Here is a 21,658-nt window from a genome sequence, read left to right as displayed (position 1 = left end):
TGACAAGAAAAGTCCTTGAAAAATATAAAATAGTGAAACTTACCTGCATACTATCATCAACCCCATTCTCTAAGCATAATTCAAAAAGAAATTAAATTCCAAAACAGGCAAAATGTCTGATAATAGGTCTGACTAATAAGTGTGACATTAACTTTAAATTGTATGTAATTGATGTACAATTGGATTTTATTAACAGGATTTGAATTCGGGATTTTAAATTAAATGGCTGATCATCTGCAATACCTGTGCTGCGCATAATGTAGTCAGAAAAATGTTATAGAATAACCCTGTAAAATTCCGCATAACTGTGTCTAAATTATTCACAACGCCTTTGCCTTTCTCAACAATTGAGGAAACTACTATGGTTATGATCCAATAATATCCTACTCATTAATCTTCATAATAATAGCCATAATATGATGTTCAGATTTGAACTTGTGCAGCGCTCTGCTCACAATGGACCAATGTCACCATGGAATCTAAATTTCATAAACTGTTATTTTAAATGGTAATATTCTTTTTGTGAAAATAACATATTTGACCTCACAAGGGTTTAATTTCCTCCAGTAGCCATGTTATTTAATGCATTCACATACAATTTTAAAACAATTGTTTATTTTAAATGGGTCAGCAGCAGTGCTAAAGAATATACAAAGGAATTTGATGCAAGGCTAACGGAGGAATATAAATCGATTGCCATCCCCCCACTTTCATGGCTTTCCAATTAAAGACTAGGTTATGCTAGCTCTTGAGATTTTTAAAACATGAACAGCATGGAGTTTTCTTCGTGGCCAAAGTAAAATTGAGCTCTGTTGAAACTTCAGAATAAATTGAATATAAATACTCTCATGAATCAGCACAATCAACTAACATAATCTAGTGTCATTTATTTGCAAATGGAACAGAGATACTGGGCCTCCAAAGTGTCAGGCTCTTGCCATGGAAAATATCAGGGCAGAAACATGGGTCTTTAAATTGAAACTGTCTGAAAGCACCTATAATCTCTCAGGCCTGTAAACTTTGACAATGTTTAATTTCAATTGTACAAAGTCAAAAACAATTTTTAACTTTGCAATTCATGCTGAGGAATAGGCAGAAAATCATCCATCCCCCAATTTTAATTGAAGATGTATGACATTTAGAACAGCGGGACAGCTTTTATTTCACTGTTGGTCAACTGATTTGTGTAGGTTTCAAGGATGTCTGTGTGTTTGAAAATTTAAGCACAGTTCAGGAACTCCATCAAAACAAGTACAATTTCCCAAGGAAACTTGCATTTCAGTTCAAGACTATCGTCAGTTTTGTGTCTGGGGATTTGCTTCAGTGTATGCCTGCTCATTACTAAAACATGCCTTTTACAACATAATAAACTACATAGTACAACAAATTTTCCTTAAACTTTTAAAGGTGTATTTGAAATCTACCCTTGAAGCTCCAGCTTCTGGATGGCAGTTGGTTCGATCATTGTCTTGAATGGCGAAAGGACAAGATGGGGTGAAAGGTTCTACTGTATCTGTGAAAGGATGGACATAGGTTTAGCAACATAGCAGCACAGGAAATACAGCCAACACAAGAAACCTTAATATTTGTTGTACTAACTCATGTAAATAATTATAAACCTCGTAATATACTTTCAGATGCAATGAAAAGCCACAAATGATTTAATAAGTGGTGGAATAATTTCATCACAACAAGGATTCTAATTTATTACATTTCATTCAAGCAGGCAATGGTCTTTCAGATAAGAGCACTTTTCAAATTTAAATCTTTCAAATAGAGAGAATCTCTGAATCCAATGCAGGTTAGAATATATCTTTCAATTGTATGTGTCAATTCAGGTTTAGTTTAAAATCTAGGCACGTTTATCCTTTTTGTATTAGTGCTTTGTTATAAAATTACAATAAAGAAAACCAAACCATTAATTATGCAAAATATCTTGGAACTTTACTCTTTACCTTTGTCGGGACATTCTGGTTTGCTAGTGGCTGAAAGTACAATTAAAGCAATGGCCACAATAGTCATCATAACGAACAAAGCAATAAGCATTGCTTCCAAGTTGGTAAACTTCCTTCTCGCCATTTTTTAGAATAAGGAGAAATTTCGCCTGGAAGCAAATGAGTATAAAGTAATTTAATAACATCATAGTTTTTGTGCAGAGTATATAGCCACATTCCATCCATTACCCTTCACTCACTTTCTTTACAAACTTCCTTTATTCATCATTTTTTCCTTTTCCCCATCTTGAGAACTATTTTACATGTTACAATAACAACTTAATATTTACATAACACCCTTAATATAATAAATTACCCAAAGGAACTTCGCATTAGCATTTTGATCATTCAAATTCTTTTTATGGGATATCAGAGAAGTTGATTTCAATGGAACCAATTTTAATTGCTCCATCTTTGGGTGCCACAATCTTCAGTTTGCTTAGATGCCAGAGGAAAGTTACTAATGCAAAAGCTCAGGATAATGCTCTGCAAGCAGCTGATTGAATTTGAATTGAATTGGTGAAGTCTGGAATTAAGAGCCTGGCTCAGTAATTCTACTTTGAAGATATCAGCAATTGTTGAAAAAGTCCATCTGATTCACTGAGGCACTTTTGAAGAGGAAATCTACTATTCTTACCTGATCTAGCCTGCATGTGGTTCCTAACCCACAGCAATGTGACTGACTCTTAACTGCTGAAATAGTCCAGCAATTTATTCAGCTCAATCACAGTCAGGCATAGGCAAGAGAGGTTGACTTTGCTTGTTGTCCCACATCACCACAAAAAAAAGAAAAGCTCAAATTTTACGTTTCTCTATTAAGATACTTCCCAACAACCTACGTCTTTGATCAAGTATTGAATCATTTGATGTAATATTTCCTCATTATGGCTCAGTGTTATTTCGTATTTTAAAGTGCTAATACAAAATACCGAGGGACATCTTATTATATTAAAGTTGCTATCTCAATACAAGTTTTTATTGTAACATCATAAAATACTTCACAAGGCAATAAAATATGAAAAGTCACAAGTACGTACAGAAGTTGAGAATTTTTAAATTATAAAAAGCTTAGCTTTAAACTAGAACTTGCTTTTTATTTATTGAGATATTCCTCCAAATTATGTGGAATGATTTGGAGACATCAGACACTGATTGGATAACCACTTTGTGGAACATAGAATTCTTATAGTGAAGGGAAAGGCCAATTGGCCCATCCAGTCTGCACCAACCCTTCAAAGACCATCCTGTGAGACCCATTCCACCCTATCCCCGAAACTTTGCATTTACCATAATTAACTCATTGGGCCTACATATTCTTGAACACTACATGGCCAATTCCCTAACCTGTGCACCTTTGGACCATGGGAAGAAACTGGAGTACTCAGTGGAAACCCACATAGGCACGGAGAGAATGTGCAAACTTCATACAGTCAGCCAAGACTGGAATCAAGCCCAAGTCCCTAGCGCTGTGATACAGCAGTGCTAACCACTGAGCAGCCATGCCCACAAAGGTCAGTCCACAAGCAAGCACAGGAGAAACAAGAGAGGCCCTTCTACCTCCTTTATCCTCACCGCAAGGAGTCAAACATTTTTTCCAGGTTTAACAGCAATTTATCAGTACTTCTTTCAATTTTGTGCACTGCATGCTCACAATGGAGTCTACTCAACACCAGCAAGTCTAAACATGGATTGGAGACTGTTTTTGAAATACTTTGTCTCAGTTTGCAATTCTGAGCTTCTGATTTCCTGCCATTTTAACTCTCACCTTGCTCTCGCGTTGACGTCCCAGTTCTCATTCTCCTAAAATATTGCAATGGATCTTCATGTAGCCTCAATGAACAATCACTCATGTTTTCATTACAATTTATGGCCTTCTGGATCAACACAATTCAACAATTTAAGACTATAAATCTCTGCCCTCATTGAGTCTACATATTGTTTTCAGTTTTTTTTGCTTTTGGTTGGCAGTTGGCCATTGTTCTGCCATTTATACATCCTCTTTTGTTTCCTTAATTGTTGCATTATATAACCTTTTGCCAATAAATGTTTCTTCTTTTTCCTGCAATACTGACCTCCTTTTGTTCTGTTGCACTTGTTTAAAACCTGCTATGATTAGAACTTTTCCCAGTTTTGAGGAAAGATCAATAGAGAACAGCCAGGGAATTCTTAGAGGCATGGCACTCATCCATAGATTCAATCAATAAGCACATCGACCTGGACCCAATATTCCGGCCACTGCAGCGGACAGCTGGAACTGACAGCCGGAAGTGGCACATACAAATCACTATAAATGCTGGAAGAAAAATCACAGAAGCGCTTCACAGGAGGCTCCCAAGCACTGAGGATGTCACCGAGACAGGGACCGAAATGTCTGCAACACAAATTCCCAGTTCGGCGAACAGAACCACAACAATGAGCACCCGAGCTATAAATCTTCTCCCAAAAACTTTGAACCTGCTGAGAATTCTCAGCATTTTCTGCTTTATAGTGAATAGATCAATTTATAAAGACCTGAGAGAAAGGTCTTGATTAAGTAAAGGAGAAAGTGTGGACTGCAGATGCTGGAGATCAGAGCTGAAAATGTGTTGCTGGAAAAGCGCAGCAGGTCAGGCAGCATCCAAGGAACAGGAGAATCGATGTTTCGGGCATAAGCCCTGAAGAAGGGCTTATGCTTGATTAAGTAAAGCAAAGGTGAACAGAAGAATAATATCTTACTTTTGCTGAAATGTTCCTCCTGTTAGGCTTAAGACTGGATATTGCCCAGTGTTCAGAAATCTTCAGTTTTATTAATATATGACCAATACTTCCTGCTTTAAATGTTATTAAGTAACTAATTAAATAGAAAGTGCTCACGGAGGCAAAGAATATATCATAAATATCTTTACGCATATCTCCTAAGCTCCATGGACTCAACTACACTGATATAAAGTTAAAATATTACATAAGTTTAGTATATCATGTATTTTGTATATAAGCAAGTAAAAAGGGAGGAATCATATTAGGGTTGATGTGGAAGTGTACCTGTTTGGATAGTGACTGGTAACTTTATTGTATGTTAAATGCTAGTTGCTTCTGTGAATCCTCCAGTATTTTAGAAGGTTGTTATTTAGTTATTCTGATAACACATTGACTTCTAAGCTTATATGTAACTACAAAATGCCTTATTTTAAAAGTACAAAGTCTGAAAGTATCACCATGATGGCAAGGCATACAATTTTTAAACTTACTCAATTTTAGGGTTTATATTCTAATTCCTGTTTTAACCCATGCTCTTTTATTGATCGACATCATTCAGATTGCTACTTCAGTTTATTTCATTAACTTGATTTGGCCAGTCTCAATTTCTTGTGGGTATCTGCACAATTCAACACTGTTTTGTCACTAAATTGACAGAAACATAATGAGTCTAAAATGAAAGATAATACAGAAATGTCATAGGAATTGCTCATTATAGACACATTGGCTGGGAAAATCAGTAAATCCTGACATCCAGATCATATACCTTCCTTGAGGCATGGTATGAAACCATAGAAATGATCTTCTCAATTGTGTTTTAGTTGGCTGTCACAGGGCCCATCATCCAATCAGCGCATTGACAACTCTGCAGCACTGGCAGGACCATGAGAGTGATGGGTGCAAGGAGAAAGTAAAAGTGCCTCCATTTTGACACATTGTCAGAGTGCAGTATGAAATTTCTTTGGCTGAAGTTTACCAAAAACTGGTGAAGTCTGAATTTTTGAGAGTTTCATGGAAGGTTGGCCCTGTGAGCATGAGTTTTCTCATGCAGTGTTACACTGCTCACCTCATTATATATGCACTACACCTTTATGGTGCCAGCTTTAGGCTAACCTGAATGCTCACCGGTAGGAGATGTACTCACCACTGCCAGGACTAAACAGGACTTCTGGGACAGGCAGCAGATTTAAAGCCCAGCTATGCACCAGGTCAAATGTTGTCAACCAAATATAGCCGTTTACAATGCATGTAGTGTGAGGGAAATGAAAAAAGCAAAGTTGCTGAAGGTATTTATGGGGCAGAGTTAGCACTTGATTGCCAGTACAACTTCACAGCCATAAATGTATTGACTCTGTAGATCATCATCTGTTTGATTGACTGTTATTTTAACTGCAGCGATAAGAATTAAGTTACACAGGTTACCTGTCCTTAGCAACTTATTATGTTAGAATGATGTTGAAGGGCATGCTACTCTTTGTTCAATGCTTACTGTAGCATTACATCTTATTGTTTAATGTGGCAGCATTTCATAGAATCATAGTCATAGAGATGTACGGATGGAAACAGACCTTTCAGTCCAATACATCCATGCTAATCAGATATCCGTAATAAATCTAGTTCCATTTGTCAGCATTTGGCCCATATCCCTTTATATCCTTCCTATTCATGTACCCATTCTGCTGCCTTTTAAATGTTGTAATTTTACTAGCCTCCACCACTTCCACTAGCAATTCATTTCATAAACACACACACTTTTTGCATGTAAAAGTTGCCCCTTAGGTCCTTTTTAAATCTTTCCCCTATCACCCTAAACCTACGGCCTCTAGTTCTGAAATTCCCCAAGCAGAGAAAAGACCTTGTCTAATTACACCATCCATGTTTCTCCTGATTTTATAAACCTCTACAAGGCAACCCATCGGCCTCAGACACTCCAGGGAAAACAGCTTATTCATCGAAAAAGACTTCAGAGTGATGAAACTGTTAAAGGAATATATTAAATAATTTGCATTGCTCTTAAATATTGAACACACAAATAGCATTCCAAAAATACTAAATAATCAAGAGGCCGAAGTAAGGGAGACAACAAATACAGTATTAGAGAAAATAATGGAATTAAACATCAATGAGTCCTCTGGACTTGATGTGATGCATCCAAGGATATTACAGGAAGGAACTATAGAGATATTGGATCCATTGGGTAGCAGTTTTCCAAGAATCTTTAGATTCTGAAAGATCCCAAAGGATTAGAAAACTGCTACTTTTATTCAAAAAGACAGTGGGACAAAAAAAGACAAGCAGAAAACAATTCTCACTTGTAATTAGGAAAATGTTAGTCTATTATAAAGGGTGCAATATCAAAATATTTTAAAATGATACAATCAAGTAGAGTTAGCATGGCTTCATGAAAGGGAAATCAAGACTGACAAATTTATTTGGATTAGTATAGGAAATAACAAGCAGGATAAATATAGTGAACCAGTAGATATAATATATTTGAATTTCTTGAATGTGTTTAACAAGATACTGCACAGTAGCATGCTTAGTAAGGGAAGAACACATGGTGTTGTGGGTAATATATTATCATTGGTAGAGGATTGGCTGAATAAGAGAAGAATGACAACCTGTAACAGGTAGAGTGTCATGTAGATCAGTGCTGAGGCCAAATTATGTACTGTAAATATTAATAACTTGGATGAGGAAAGTAAATGTGCTGCAGCCACATTTGAGGAAGATACAAAAATAGGTGGGAAGGCAAATAGTGTGGGTAACAGAGTCTACTGAGGGATATAGACAGGTTAAATGAGTGGGCAAAATTTGACAAGTGGAATATAATATGGGAGAATGTGAGGTTGTGCACTTTGGCGGAAAGAATAGATGAGCTGAATACTATTTAAATGGAGAAAGATCTCAGAAATCAGCAGGAATGAGAGATTTGGCAGTCCTTGTGCAGAAATCACAATAAGGTAACATCTACATTTAGCAGGTAGTAGGGATGGCAAATGGAATGTTGGTCTTTACTTCAAAGGGAATGGAATATAAAAGTAGGGAAATCTTGCCAAAACTATACAAGACAACATGGACCACAATTATTCTGGAACACATCTCGAATACTGTGAACAGTTTTGGTCCCCTTATCTGAGAAAAAGTGAGGGGATTGTCAATGGGGGCAGTACAGAGAGACTCACTAGGCTGATTCTGGTTATGGATGGTCTGTCTTATCAGGAGAGGTTGAGTAGATTGGGCTAATTGGCGTTTGGAAGAATGGGCAACATGTAAAATTGTTCGGGAGCCTCACAGGATATATATTGACAAATTGTTCCCTCTTGTGGGAGAGTCTAGAATGAAAGGGCACAATCTCAGGACCGAGATAAAGAGCAGCTTCTTCTTAGACAGCAGTAAATCTGTACAATCCTTTTTTGCAGAGGTCTATACATTTTTGCTTTTCAAATGTATTCAAGGCTGAGGTAGACAGATTTTTAATCAAAATGTGAATCAAAGGTTATGGCGAAAAGATAAGAAAGTAGTCGAGGATTTAAATGGCAGAGCAAATTTGGTAGTTTGAATGGCCTACTGCTACTTTTAATTCTTATGTTCTTATATTCTCCTTGGAAGCCTTTCAAATTCATGCAAACTCAAGTTAAATCATCTTGCCAGTGGGAAAATTGCTACCACTAACAAGCATTGAACCGAAGATTTATCTTGCCAAATGCCATGGTTTGGAACATTCCATGTTTTACACAAGATTAATAAAATGGTGAAGCTAAAATGGAAATTGCTGGAGAAACTGAAGTCTAGAGAAGGATCTCTGGACTTAAAATGCTGACACGGATTTATCTTGACAGATGGCCAGATCTGCTGAGTTTCTCCAGAAATTACTGTTTTTGTTTCAGATCTTTAGCATCCACAGTTCTTAGCTTTATTTCAATGACATGGTGATCTTCACAGTCATAGGAATCAACTTTCCAGCCAGCTTTGTCCATCAGCCGTCAGCATAAAGCATAGTCTCTCCAGTGAGGCAGAGGCAGTGAACACAAGCCACTTACATTTCAATATAGCATGGTTTGTATAGACATCCCCTAATGGATTGATAGCAATGAACATGTTGCTGCTGCACATATTATTGAATTTGAAGGCACTGTTCTCTCAAGAATTTGCTCCTTGTATCCAATTTGAGTAGCAACATGGGAATAGCCAATGTGACTCGCACTGTTTAAAGTTGAAAACTTTTGAATGATTGTTAATACTACAGAACAGTTGTTCAATAGGCTTGAAGGCTTTTACAAAAAGCCATTGATGCATAAGTTAAAAATGTATAAGAATATTCAAAACAGATATAAACACACACTGTAAAGAAAGTACTATACTTCAACCTCAACTATGTTTTAACAATCAATGCCGGTCTGTACTGCTGAATCAAAATGGTTCAGCCATTCTGGATGATGCAGACAGACCTCTTGGCAAAGCTGTGAAATGTATTATAGGACCTTATTTCAATAATCTGACAATGTAAGGTTGATTTTTCTCACCTGCAAAACTTCATACTATAGTGGTGGAACTTCACAAAATTAGAGCAAAATATTGAAAGGTATGCATCCTCCAAATTACCATGAGCAATGCTACATGTTATCTTCCAGGATATGTACAGATAAGCCAAAATACAGAAGTTTTAAATATGTGTATGTTCAGAAATCAGAAGTCTGGGCTGAAATAGGTCTTTTTTAAAGATTCTTCTGGACTATTTCAGTTTCTTTTGTACATGCTTTAACCTTTCTGCTTTCTGTCTCACCTATAATCATTCTCCACTTATTTCCCGCATGACTTTTGACTTCCCGCACTTACCTCCAATGTGAGCTGTTTACATTATGGCTGTGATCCAACTGCAAAGTGCAAAAATGATATGTGCTGTCAATCTCAAAAGGTCTGAAAGCCCTACAGCTCCAAATTGTGAATGCATAGGTCTTGGTTCCATATGTTTTAGTATATAATTTTTAGATTTAGGAATTTAAGTTTAACCATAGAAAATGCGATAAATGTAACTGAAGCACATAAAAGCTTATTACACTTAAAAGTTTGGGGTCATGTGCCTTAAGAGAGTACAGATGGATGTTTAATGGAATCAGAATAGAAGGAATTGGAGCTAAATTAGCTAAAAAGCATTCAGTGAACTTTGAAAGTCTAGAAATCAATTAGATTGGATTAGGCTAGGTTGTGTTATTAAAGGGTGTGATCAAAATACCACATTTTAAAAGATTTTTAAAAGATTGCAGGCCCATCTAAATAGATCTTGAACTTTAAAACAAAGCACGCTTTAATAACGAAAATACACTGAGTACAGCAGCAGCAAAATTGCACCAAAGAGCAGTTATGAACTCAGAGACGGAGAATTTGAGACTTACCTCGAAAGCAAAGCCCATTGGTCACCCTCATTCTCACTCTTTGCAACTCCGCTCAGCAAAGGAGAAAGAACTGAAGCCCTCATAGAGGTTGGCTTCACTGCTCCAGGAGAGTTCCTGAAGAAAGTTTTCTTGGAACCTACACCACTATCTGAACCAAATGGAATTTAGCCAATTATGATTGTTCTGGGAAGACAAACCAGTGCCAACAGCTTGTGGCTACAGAAACGCTTCAGAATCAAAACATTTGAACAACTTCAATTTCACCTTTTATCATGAGTTTAATTATTACTTGGTCAAAATATTACAAAGTTAACACTCTGCAAGATTTTCATTTTTGTTTTGTGTGTGTGTCTAAGTGTATGAGTGCAAGTGGGAATTTTGAAAGCTACATATTTGCACAATCCAAACTGTCAATAAGTTATATATCTTTGTTTGAGTCAGTTTGTTTTGGTAATAAGCCTGCTATTTGTTGTTGACTAAAGAGAATGGCTGATTAGTTCTTAATACTCACCATATAGTGTGTCAGGGACAGGTGCTGCAAGGAACAGCAAAGTTATAGGCATTGATTGAATTCCCTACTCCTAAGACCAAATGGATAATCATGAAGTTTTGGGGATGTGTGCTCTTCTATCACAAGTTTATATCAAACTTCCACACTATAGCTGTTCCAGTGTTAGAAGAACACAAAGTGAGTGCTGTTAGTTAAGTGTCAAGCATTTTGAGAGGTTGAAAGCCATCTTAATCAGCGAAGTTGTGCCAGCTGTCTCAAATTGCATTAAGCCCTTTCAGGTCAAGACTGACAACAATGATCTGAAGGCAGGTGCAGTCCTCATTCAATAAGATGAATCAGATAAAGAATGAGACTGATGAAATACTTTTCTAAAAAGTTAAATCAACAACCAGAATTGATACACTGATATGGGAAAGGAAACACTCAGACTATTACTGGCTCTTAAACACTTTGATATATATGGGAAGACATACCAGGGTATGTCAGAACCTCCTATTTTTTGTGCAAAAAAATCAAAATGCCAAATTGTACAATGGAGTTTGCTATAATAGCCCTTTCACTTAATAATTATATGTATTACAGGGGAAAAAACAATATAACTGCTAGTTTGTTAAGAATAGAGCTTCTTTCTAAATTACCTGTGTAATAATATCAAAAAATGTATCATTGTATTAGTTAGACTTAAAGGGTGCATATGTGCTTCTTTTTTCTGTAACTTTATGCTTTGATTGTTTTGAAGCATTTGACTACAAGGTAAGTTTCATTTTGCTCAAGAATACAGATGTTATGAAGAAATAGAATCATAAAATCACAGATCTTTACAGTTTGAAAAGAGGTCCTTCCTCATATTTTGTCCACATCACTCATCAAACATCCATCTATTTAATCCCATTTTTCAGCACTCGACCCATCACCTTGTAATGCTATGTCATTCCAAATGTTTGTCTAAATCGTTTTGAAATGTCTTGAAAGTTCCCGTCTCAACCATTCATTCAGCTAGCGAGATCCAGATATTTGCAACACTCCGGGTGATTTTTTTTTCTCAAATCTTCTCGAAACCTCCTGCTCCATACTTTAAAATGGTGCCCACTGCGTATTGACCCTTTTACTAAGGAGAAAAGGTTATCTCAATCTATCCCATCTATGCCCATCAGAACTTTATATACCTCAATCAAATCTTCTCTCAACCTTCTCGACTCCAAGGAAAATAGTGCCAGCCTCTCTGATCTTTCTTGACAACTGGATTTCTGCAGTCCAACCAACACCGTGGTGAATCTCTTCTGCATTTTATGTAACATAATTACATCCTTCCTGTAGTGTAGTAACCAGAACTGCTCACAGGATTTCATTCTGACTAAACGTATGCTTTATTCAGCTCCATCATAACTTCCATGTTCTTGTATTCAATGACCTCACTAATAAAGACAAATATCCCATATGCCTTCTTAACCATCTTATCTATCTATCCCCTGCTCCCTTTAGTGATCTATGGATACTCATACCATGGTTACTCTGATCCTCTGTACCAATTAGGTACTATCATTCAAAGTGTATTGTCTTGCCTTATTAGTTCTCCTAAAATTCATCACTTCACACTTTTTGGGTTAAATTCCATTTGCCACTGTTCAGCCAATCTATATCATCCTATAGTCTAAGATTTTCCTCTTTGCTATTTACCACACCACCAATTATCATGTCATCTGCAAACTTACTGACGATAACTTCTGCATTCATGTCTAGGTCATTAACGTTAACAACAAACAAGATCCAGAATGGAACTTTGGTACACAAATGAACACAGACATCAAAGCACAAAAACATCCTTTGACTATCTCTCTCTTGATTCTGCCATTAAGCTAAATTTGGATCCATTTAACAAGTTGCCCTGAACCTTATGGGCTTTTAGCTCCTTAACCACCCTCCCATACAAGCCATTATCAAAAGTCTTTCTGAAGTCTATGTAGACTACATCAACACTCTATGATCCAATTATAACATTTTTTAAAAGGATTATGTGGGTCTATAGAAATATATTTTTAACTTTAAAAGAAAGGACGCTATGCTAAGTTAAAGGAACTCCATACAAACATCAATAATGATGCATTTACATGGAACCGAACATTCAGGGGGCGTGGCCACTTAACTCAATCGGTGAGTAAATAAAAATATTGCAGTTTAGAACACAGTGAAGCAGAATTTGAAGTTTGTCTGAAAGGCACCAAAATGTAAGTTGAAATGTTATCTTTACCTCTCAGGAAGAGTTTCTGAAGACAATTTTCTTGGAGTTTACTCGACAATTGAATGCAAAGGGAATTCAGTCAAATTGACAGTTCCAGGAAGAAAGACTAGTGCCAGCAACCTCTGTCTATGTGGAAAGAATTTGGAATCAGAGTGCCAGTTAGACATCCTGGTTCCTGATGAAGGGCTTTTGCCCAAAATATCGGTTCTCCTGCTCCTCAGATGCTGCCTGACCTGCTGTGCTTTTTCAGTACCACATTCTTGACTCTGATCTCCAGCATCTGCAGTCCTCACTTTCTCTATTCTGAAATGCAGTCATTTTTTGAGATTTTAATTGTTACTCGGCCAAAATACATTAAAATTGACACTCTTCAAAGTTTTCATTCTTTTTTTTTCCTCTTCAGATTTGTGAAGGTGTTTGCACGTCTTTAATGTTTTCAAGAATGGGAATGAACGGGTTCATGTAACATAAGCCAAGTCTAGAATACACAGGGAGTTTGTGAACCCAAACCAACAGGCTAGGCAAGCAGTAAAGAACAGGGAGTGGATGGACCATGGCCAACAAGGCTGAGACAACACAAACATATCTAGGCATTCAGGGAGTGGGTTAACTCCAACCAACAGGTTAGGCAAGCAGCAAAGAACAAGGAATGGATGGACTCTGTCCAAAAATGATATTATATCAATGGCATTTCCAAATTTGAATTTAATCTCTTGAATCATTGGGGATAATATGAACATTGATATCTTGATACTGTAAAGTACATTGTTAACCACTGTTCTGGGAGTCAGAGGAGAGATGTTAGTCTGTTCTTTGGTTTCTGTTAATATGCTTGATAAAAGGTAAAAGATAACTTCAGCATCTGGGCTGGGTTATTTCTTCCCACCACACAACAACTTGACATAGTTAGCAGGATTATTGTATATAGAAGGCACAAGTTGACATAGAACTGCAGAGACATAAATGATTCAGAGGCAGGGGAAAGGGAGCATGCAGTAAAGAACAAAAACACAATATGATAGCACCATCCTGGACCACCCAGAATTGATGTCTTGTTTTCTTTCTTTTTTTGTCAATTCTTTGATATTGACACAAGGGCTTTTTTTTTGCAAAACTCAGTTTTTCACTCACTAATTAAAAATTTATTATTTTAGTGCCTATGTTTTTTTTATTGCTCATTCAATTGGGACTTGCAGAGTAAGGTGTAAGGATGCCAGCTAGCTGTTACTGGAGACTTCAAGTTTCCTCCTCAGGAGAGAGAGTGCAATTTTTGATGTTTTCTCTTTGCAGAATTGACATTTCTGCTGCATAGGTCCTGCACAAGGTATGATCACTTGGTCAGGTGTCAAGCAAAATATTCTGAAGGGTCTCAGTCGGCCCAAGAGTGACTGGCTGCCTGACGACTATCCATGAAATTTCAGGAGACTAAGCATTGGGAACTTCACCTGTTCATCTACACTCTTCCTTAAGTAATCTCCTTCTCTCTACTCCCCCCATCCCCACCTGTTGGGAACAACAGAGGAGTATAGGGGTATAGGACTTTGGAGCAGAATTCAGCAAGTTTGCCCAAGAGACCTGTTCCAGCATTTAACAATGTAATGGATGATCTTGTTGTCATTTTAATTTACTTCTCTGTCTGTTGCCCAGAGGTCTTCCTGGTCTATCAAAAATTTATCGAACTCTGCCTTGAATAAGTTAAAATTATATATCCTCAATTACTTTCTGAGGAAGAGAATTTCACAGACTAACAAGTCTTCGACAGAAAAAAGAATAATTTCTCCTCATCTCCATCTTAAAGCGAAGATAAAAAGGTTACATAGTTTGGGTTAAAATTTTAGCCACATATTCACTAATTAGCAAAACTATCCGAGCATGTGGGAACTAAGAAACAGGACATCCAAACTTTCAAAGTTGGTAACTAGAAGCCATGCTCAGTGAGGAACAGATAATGCCTAAACATTTGGTGGGAAACAAGGATAATGTGGGACACATGGATATTGAAATGTAGAAATTGTCATTTGTATGCTGTAATTTGTTTGAAGATTGAAGATGTTATGAACCTCAACTGAGTGAGTTTATCTTGTCTGAAAACATCCTGTCCACATGAATGTATCAAATAAACAATCATTGTCCTGTTTCCCTGAAGATTTCTTGTTAACTTGTCAAGTTTAGCCCCCAATAACAGGAGGCCTGTTCTTAAATTGTGTTCCCTAGTTTTAGGTTCCCTACAAGAGGAATCATCTTCCCTGTATCCACTGATCATTCCCATCATTCCTTGTATTTTTCCATAAGATTTGCTCTTCTAAACTCCAATGAGTACAGGCTGTCCATATAACCTTTCCTCATACAATTACTCCCATCCCAGGAATAAGCGGGATGAACCTTTTCTAAACTGCTTCTAATGCAAATATATAATATAGTCCCACCTGCCAGCACCCGGTCCATATCCCTCCAAACCTTTCCTATTCATATACCTATCCAAATGCCTCTTAAATGTTGCAATTGTACCAGCCTCCACCACATCCTCTGGCAGCTCATTCCATACATGTACCACCCTCTGCGTGAAAAAGTTGCCCCTTAGGTCTCTTTTATATCTTTCCCCTCTCACTCTAAACATATGCCCTCTAGTTCTGGACTCCCCAACCCCAGGGAAAAGACTTTGCCTATTTATCCTATCCATGCCCCTCATAATTTTGTAAACCTCTATAAGGTCACCCCTCAGCCTCCGACGCTCCAGGGAAAACAGCCCCAGCCTGTTCAGCCTCTCCCTGTAGCTCAGATCCTCCAATCCCGGCAATATCCTTGTAAATCTTTTCTGAACCCTTTCAAGTTTCACAACATCTTTCCGATAGGAAGGAGACCAGAATTGCATGCAATATTCCAACAGTGGCCTAACCAATCTCCTGTACAGCTGCAACATGACCTCCCAATTCCTGTACTCAATATTCTGACCAATAAAGGAAAGCATACCAAATGCCTTCTTCACTATCCTATCTACCTGTGACTCCACTTTCAAGGAGCTATGAACCTGCACTCCAAGGTCTCTTTCTTCAGCAACACTCCCTAACACCTTACCATTAAGTCCTGCGAAGATTTGCTTTCCCAAAATGCGACACATCGCATTTATGTGAATTAAACTCCATCTGCCACTTCTCCCTGAGCCCATTGGCCCATCTGGTCAAGATCCTGTTGTAATCTGAGGTAACCCTCTTTGCTGTCCGCTATACCTCCAATTTTGGTGTCATCTGCAAACTTACTAACTGTACGTCTTGTGCTCGCATCCAAATCATTTATGTAAATGACAAAAAGTGGAGGGCCCAGCATCGATCCTTATGGCACTCCACTGGTCAGAAGCCTCCAGTCTGAAAAACAACCCTCCACCACCACCCTCTGTCTTCTAAGTTTGAGCCAGTTCTGTATCCAAATGGCTAGTTTTCCCTGTATTCCGTGAGATCTAACCTTGCTAATCAGTCTCCCATGGGGAACCTTGTTGAACATCTAACTGAAGTCCATATAGATCACATCTACCACTCTGTCCTCATCAATCCTTTTGTTACTTCCTCAAAAAACTTAATCAAGTTTGTGAGACATGATTTCCCACGCACAAAGCCATATTGACTATCCCGAATCAGTCCTTGCCTTTCCAAATACATGAACATCCTGTCCCTCAGGATTCCCTCCAACAACTTGCTCACCACCGAGGTCAGGCTCACTGGTCTATAGTTCCCTGGCTTGTCTTTACCGCCCTTCTGAAACAGTGGCACCACATTAGCCAACCTCCAGTCTTCCGGCACCTCACCTGTGACTATCGATGATACAACTATCTCAGCAAGAGGCCCAGCAATCGCTTCTCTAGCTTCCCACAGAGTTCTCGGGTACAAATGAAAGTCATCAGGGTGGGTACATGAATAGAAAGGGTTGATAGAGATATGTGTCAAATGCTGGCAAATGGGATTAGAGTAATTTATGATATCTAGTCAGCATGGACAAGTTGGAATGAAGGGTCTGTTTCTGTGCTATACAGCACTACGACTCTATATACTCTTTCAAATATAGAGTTCAAAAATGGACACAGTACACCATATGTGGTCTCACCTGCCATAGGTCTTGTAAAACCAAAGTCTTACAAGGTTTTATACTCCATTCCAGTTTGAAAAATTACTAACATTCCATTTGTCCTCCTAATCACTGTACACCCAGACTGCTCTACCACAGAGTTCTGCAATTTTTCTCCATTTAAGTAATGTACTGTATTTCTCGTCTTCCTGCCAAATTGGACAAATTACCATTTTATCACATTATACTCCATCTGCTACTTTTTTGTCCACTCACTGAACTGGCTTACATCCTTTTCAAGACTCATTACCTCCTCTTGACAACTTACTTTCGTACCTACCTTAGCATCATTAGCAAATTTAGCTACTTTACACTAGGCAGCTGCACCCATGCCAATAACATGAATTGTATCGATTCGAGGCTCCAACACACTGATCTCTGTGGTACTCTTCTTGTTACAGACCTGTCATCAACAAACCCCAATCTCCCCCACCATGTCTACACCATTGCCCGGGCTCAAAACAAAAAAATTGCAACCCTGTTGGATGAACAAAAGGCCAAAGTTTGAGGTTTGCAGAGATTTTGGAAGGCTGTAAAGCTGGGAAAGATCACATAGATCGGGAGGGTCAGCCCATAGATGAATTTCAAAGTAAGGATAAAAATTTAAATCTAGGTAGTCAAGAGTGCAAGGACTTTCAGCAAATACAGAATTGATGAAGCAGAAATAAAGAAAGAAAAGCATTTACACATCAAAGGACCAGGCAGCAAAGAGATTGCCTAACAAGGAGCTGGACGGATAAGGGTTAGGTTAGCAGGTTGAGTTCCCACAGCAATCAACATCAAAACATGTTCAATATCCTTTGCACAGTAGATTGCTACAAAAATCAACAAAAATAATAGCCGCAAGATTAAGCGATGGCAGAATAGTGATTGCCAACAAATAAGCAATGTGAAATCGGAACAGTCACACGCTATCCACATTATAATGTAAAGCCTTTATGCCTTCAAAGTTATTCAACATGTCATCTCATTATGGTCTTGTAGCATACAGTCCAAGCTTATATAATAGGATAAGGATTAGCTGAAAAGGAAAAGCATTATTAAATATGGAGTGGGAAAAGGAAGAAATTCAGTATGTCAATGATCCTTAATGAGGAGCATTATCACCTAATTATGTGTCTCAGTAGAAGAAAAATGGATATTTTCTAGATTAGCATAAGAATGAAACAAAAAAATCAGCCAGAAGCAAAACAAAAATATTCTAAACACTCAGCAAGTCAAAATATATTTGTGGAAAATGAAAGGGTACAACTACGTTTCTCTCTCCACTGTTGCACAGTATTTATAGCATTTTCTATTTATATTCATACTTTATGAATTGATCTTATGTTTTTTTTTACAAGGAGCATTTATTTTAAAATAGCATTTATTTTAAAATAGCATTTCCAATGGCTGAGGAATATCAAAAATATGAACAGAAAATGTTAGTTGTTAACTGGTCTGGCAGCATCTGTGTTGGGAGAAGCAGATTTATTGGGAAGTTTTAAACCATAGAGAATTTTTGGCTTTTCTAAGATGGCAGATAAATCATGGATCGGGGATCACATCAGAAACTACTTGCCCTGGGGCAAACCAGGGTAGGACAGGTCTTCCACATGTAGGAAACCTTTGTGCTCTGTGCTAAGTTTAAATAGTCCCCATTTTCAAATGAGATTCTTGTCCTGCAGTGCAGAAGTTACTAAGTTTTAGAGCAGTCAGAAAAGCTCCTGAAGTGTGGAAAAGATATGCAATACTGGCAAATTATTGAACAGCGTAGTTGTTTGAAAAAAACTATTGCCTACACCTGTGAGTGATAGATAAAATCTGTTATGGTAGTTTCAACAGCTCTTTATCCCTTAGTGTTCTTATTACAGCATTTGTAATGCATGACTGCCTGCTTACAATTATCACATGTGATGCTGGGAACATGTCAGTTCACAGTTATATTGACAATCAAAGACATTATTAAAACATTAACTGTCTAAAATGCAAGTTAATGACTAGAAGTCTGTTTTGATAAGGGTTTAAAAGTATTGAATGAGTTTTCATGACCAAAATGTATTTTTTATAATGGACAACTTTTCTCTTTACATTTTTCATGAGATAGTGATGTGTGGGCATGTCATGAATTGGAATGATTCATATTCTGTTGGCAACAGGTATGAGGAGCAACTGGAAGGTTGTTGAGGCCATGGGTTGGGATGAGTTGACAGGGAAAGAGATGGGGATGATGATATGAGAGGTGAGGGCTAGAGAGCCTATTGTTTAACAAAACAACTGGTACAAATCTATGGAGAACCAAATCCAGCATTTTATGTGCTTGCGTCTGTCTCCAATCTGCATTCGAATACCACAGGTCCTGAATGATGCCACTGATCATGTCATCCTCAGAACAACGATCCTACTATTCAGGACAGAAAACAAATCAGGAAATTTCCTGACTCTCACTATCAAACTCTGCAGCAAAAATCCAAATTGTAACATTGGAACTGATTAAATGGCCATTGTCTGAAGTAATTTGCTTTGACATCAGTGTGTCTTAGGGATATTCTTGTGATTACCATTCAAATATATTGTGGAATTCAATTTAATCTAAAATTATTTGGTATTGATGTTAAACACTTGGACTATAAACTATTACACCAGTGTTCTTGAACATAGGTTCAACTTCTACCAAAGACGTGGGAAGAAGGGGCTGGGTTTGTTTATGGGTCAGAAGCCTGCTTCTGATGGAAACTAATTGAAGTTTAGATTTTTATGGGCCACTAGTGGATAAAGAGATAATTCTCCTCTCCACTTAGAGCCAGTAGGACAGAAACAAATATGGATCAGAAGGGTGGGATTGTTTTAGATTCCCATTGCAGCTATCTCTGATGCTGTTGGTTATCCAAAAGAGATTTTCTAAATGTGCCAAAACCTTCCACAGTGCTAGGAGAAAGAAATGTGACACACAGAATTGTAAGGACTTGCACCAAAGGCAGGGTGGTCCTTCGCTGATGTCAACCTGGATCTAATTCCAGAGGTTATGGAGCAAGGAAGGTAGTCCCCTTTTGGAGAGTGGCAGAGAACAGAGCACTTGTGGGTCACTATTTCTTTTCTGTCCCTACCTACTATTTTACATCAAAATATACTTTGTTAATGATGACTCTTTAAATCACACACCTAGGGCTCCAGTTATTGGTATCACAATAATAAAAATGTCATGAAATGGTTAAAGATACAATGGCTTCCTCCTCAGTGAGTGAAGCCTTCAGCCAGCATTGCAATGTGGATGATCCTCTTTGGTTTCCTCCTGAGGACCACAGCATCACAGATTCCATTCTTCAGACAATTTAATTTACACCACCTAATTTGATGAAATGGCTGAATGCAATTGACATTGCAAAGGCTAAGTACACTGACAACACTTTGTCAATAGCAGCACTGAAGACTTACGCTCCAAACTTGATGTACCCCTTGCAAACCTATTCTAGTACAGCTATAACACTGGCAACTTCCAGAGAGTGTGGAAAATCGCCAAGCCATGGCCTGTCCACAAAAAAAGCAGCACAAATTCACCCCAGCCAATTACTGCCCCTTCAGTCTAGTCTTGATTATTAGCAAAATGATGGAGTTATCATCAATACTCTTATTGGTTTAGCTAAGTTGGCTGAATTGTTGGTTTACAGAGCAGAGTGATGCCAACAGTGTGAGTTCAATTCCCCATCACTGTTTTGACGTTACCATGAAGGACTTTCCTTCTCTACCTCTTCCCTTACCTGAGGTCTGATGGATCTGCGATAAATCACCATCAGTCGCTTCTCTCTGTAAGAGAGAAGCCCTTATGGTCTGGTTAGACTATGGAACACAACAGTGTGATCAAACAACACTTGTTCAACAATAACCCACTCACTGATGTTCCGTTTTGGTTTTATCGGGCCAATTCTTGACCTCATTACAGCCTTGGTCCAAACATTGACAAAACAGTTGGACTCCAGAGATGAAAAAAGAGTGGCTGCCCTTTCATCAAAGCCGTTGACTGAGTATGGCATCAAGGAACCCAGGCAAAACTGACATCATTGGGGTTAAAGCTGAAAACTCACCACTGGTTGGAGTCATACCTAAAACAAAGGAAGATGTTTGTGGTTGGAGGTCTATCACCTCAGTTCCAGGACATCTATGCAAAAGTCCCTCAGGATTGTGACTTAGGCCCAATCAGCTTAGCTTCTTCGCCTATGACCTTTCCCCATTATACTGTTTGAAGTGGTGGTGATGTTCACTGGCAGTTACACAGTTTTCAGTAGCATTCACAACATAAAACAGTCCATATCCACATTCCATGAGATGACAACAATATCCAGGCTTTAGCTGATAAGTAGCAATAATGTTAGTTCCACACAAGTGCCACAAAATGGGCATCTCAAACAAGAGAGAATCTAATCATCTCCCTTTGATGCTAAATGGCTTTACTATCACTTAATCCCTCACAATTAACATCCTAGGGATTACCATTGAGTGGAAAATGAATTGAACCACAAGAACATGTTAAGGGCTAGAAACTCTGTAGCTGACTACCAAGGCTGAAATCAACAGTATGATGAAATGTTCTCTACTTCTCTGAATGAGTGCAGCTCCAAAAAAGCTTGACAAGATCCAGAACAAAGCAGTCCACTTGTTTGGCATCTAACCCATTACTTATAACATTCAC

General features: G+C 38.0%; 1 protein-coding gene across 1 annotated transcript in view; it reads right to left on the bottom strand.

The window, feature by feature from the left end:
- si (sucrase-isomaltase) overlaps positions 1–21,658 on the bottom strand; it is a 243,257-nt gene that overhangs the window by 145,757 nt on the left and 75,842 nt on the right. Inside the window, exons 2-3 of the mRNA XM_072572690.1 lie at positions 1,956–2,104; positions 1,425–1,513 (exon numbers count right to left, since the gene is read on the bottom strand). Of these exons, the coding sequence (XP_072428791.1) occupies positions 1,425–1,513; positions 1,956–2,079 (213 nt within the window). The 5' untranslated portion in view covers positions 2,080–2,104. The remainder of the gene's footprint in view (positions 1–1,424; positions 1,514–1,955; positions 2,105–21,658) is intronic.

The sequence above is a fragment of the Chiloscyllium punctatum genome, chromosome 6 (genome assembly GCF_047496795.1).
Source record: "Chiloscyllium punctatum isolate Juve2018m chromosome 6, sChiPun1.3, whole genome shotgun sequence".
NCBI lineage: Eukaryota > Metazoa > Chordata > Chondrichthyes > Orectolobiformes > Hemiscylliidae > Chiloscyllium > Chiloscyllium punctatum.
The sequence above is the reverse complement of the archived record's forward strand: the minus strand, read 5'-3'. Positions and strand labels throughout refer to the sequence as shown.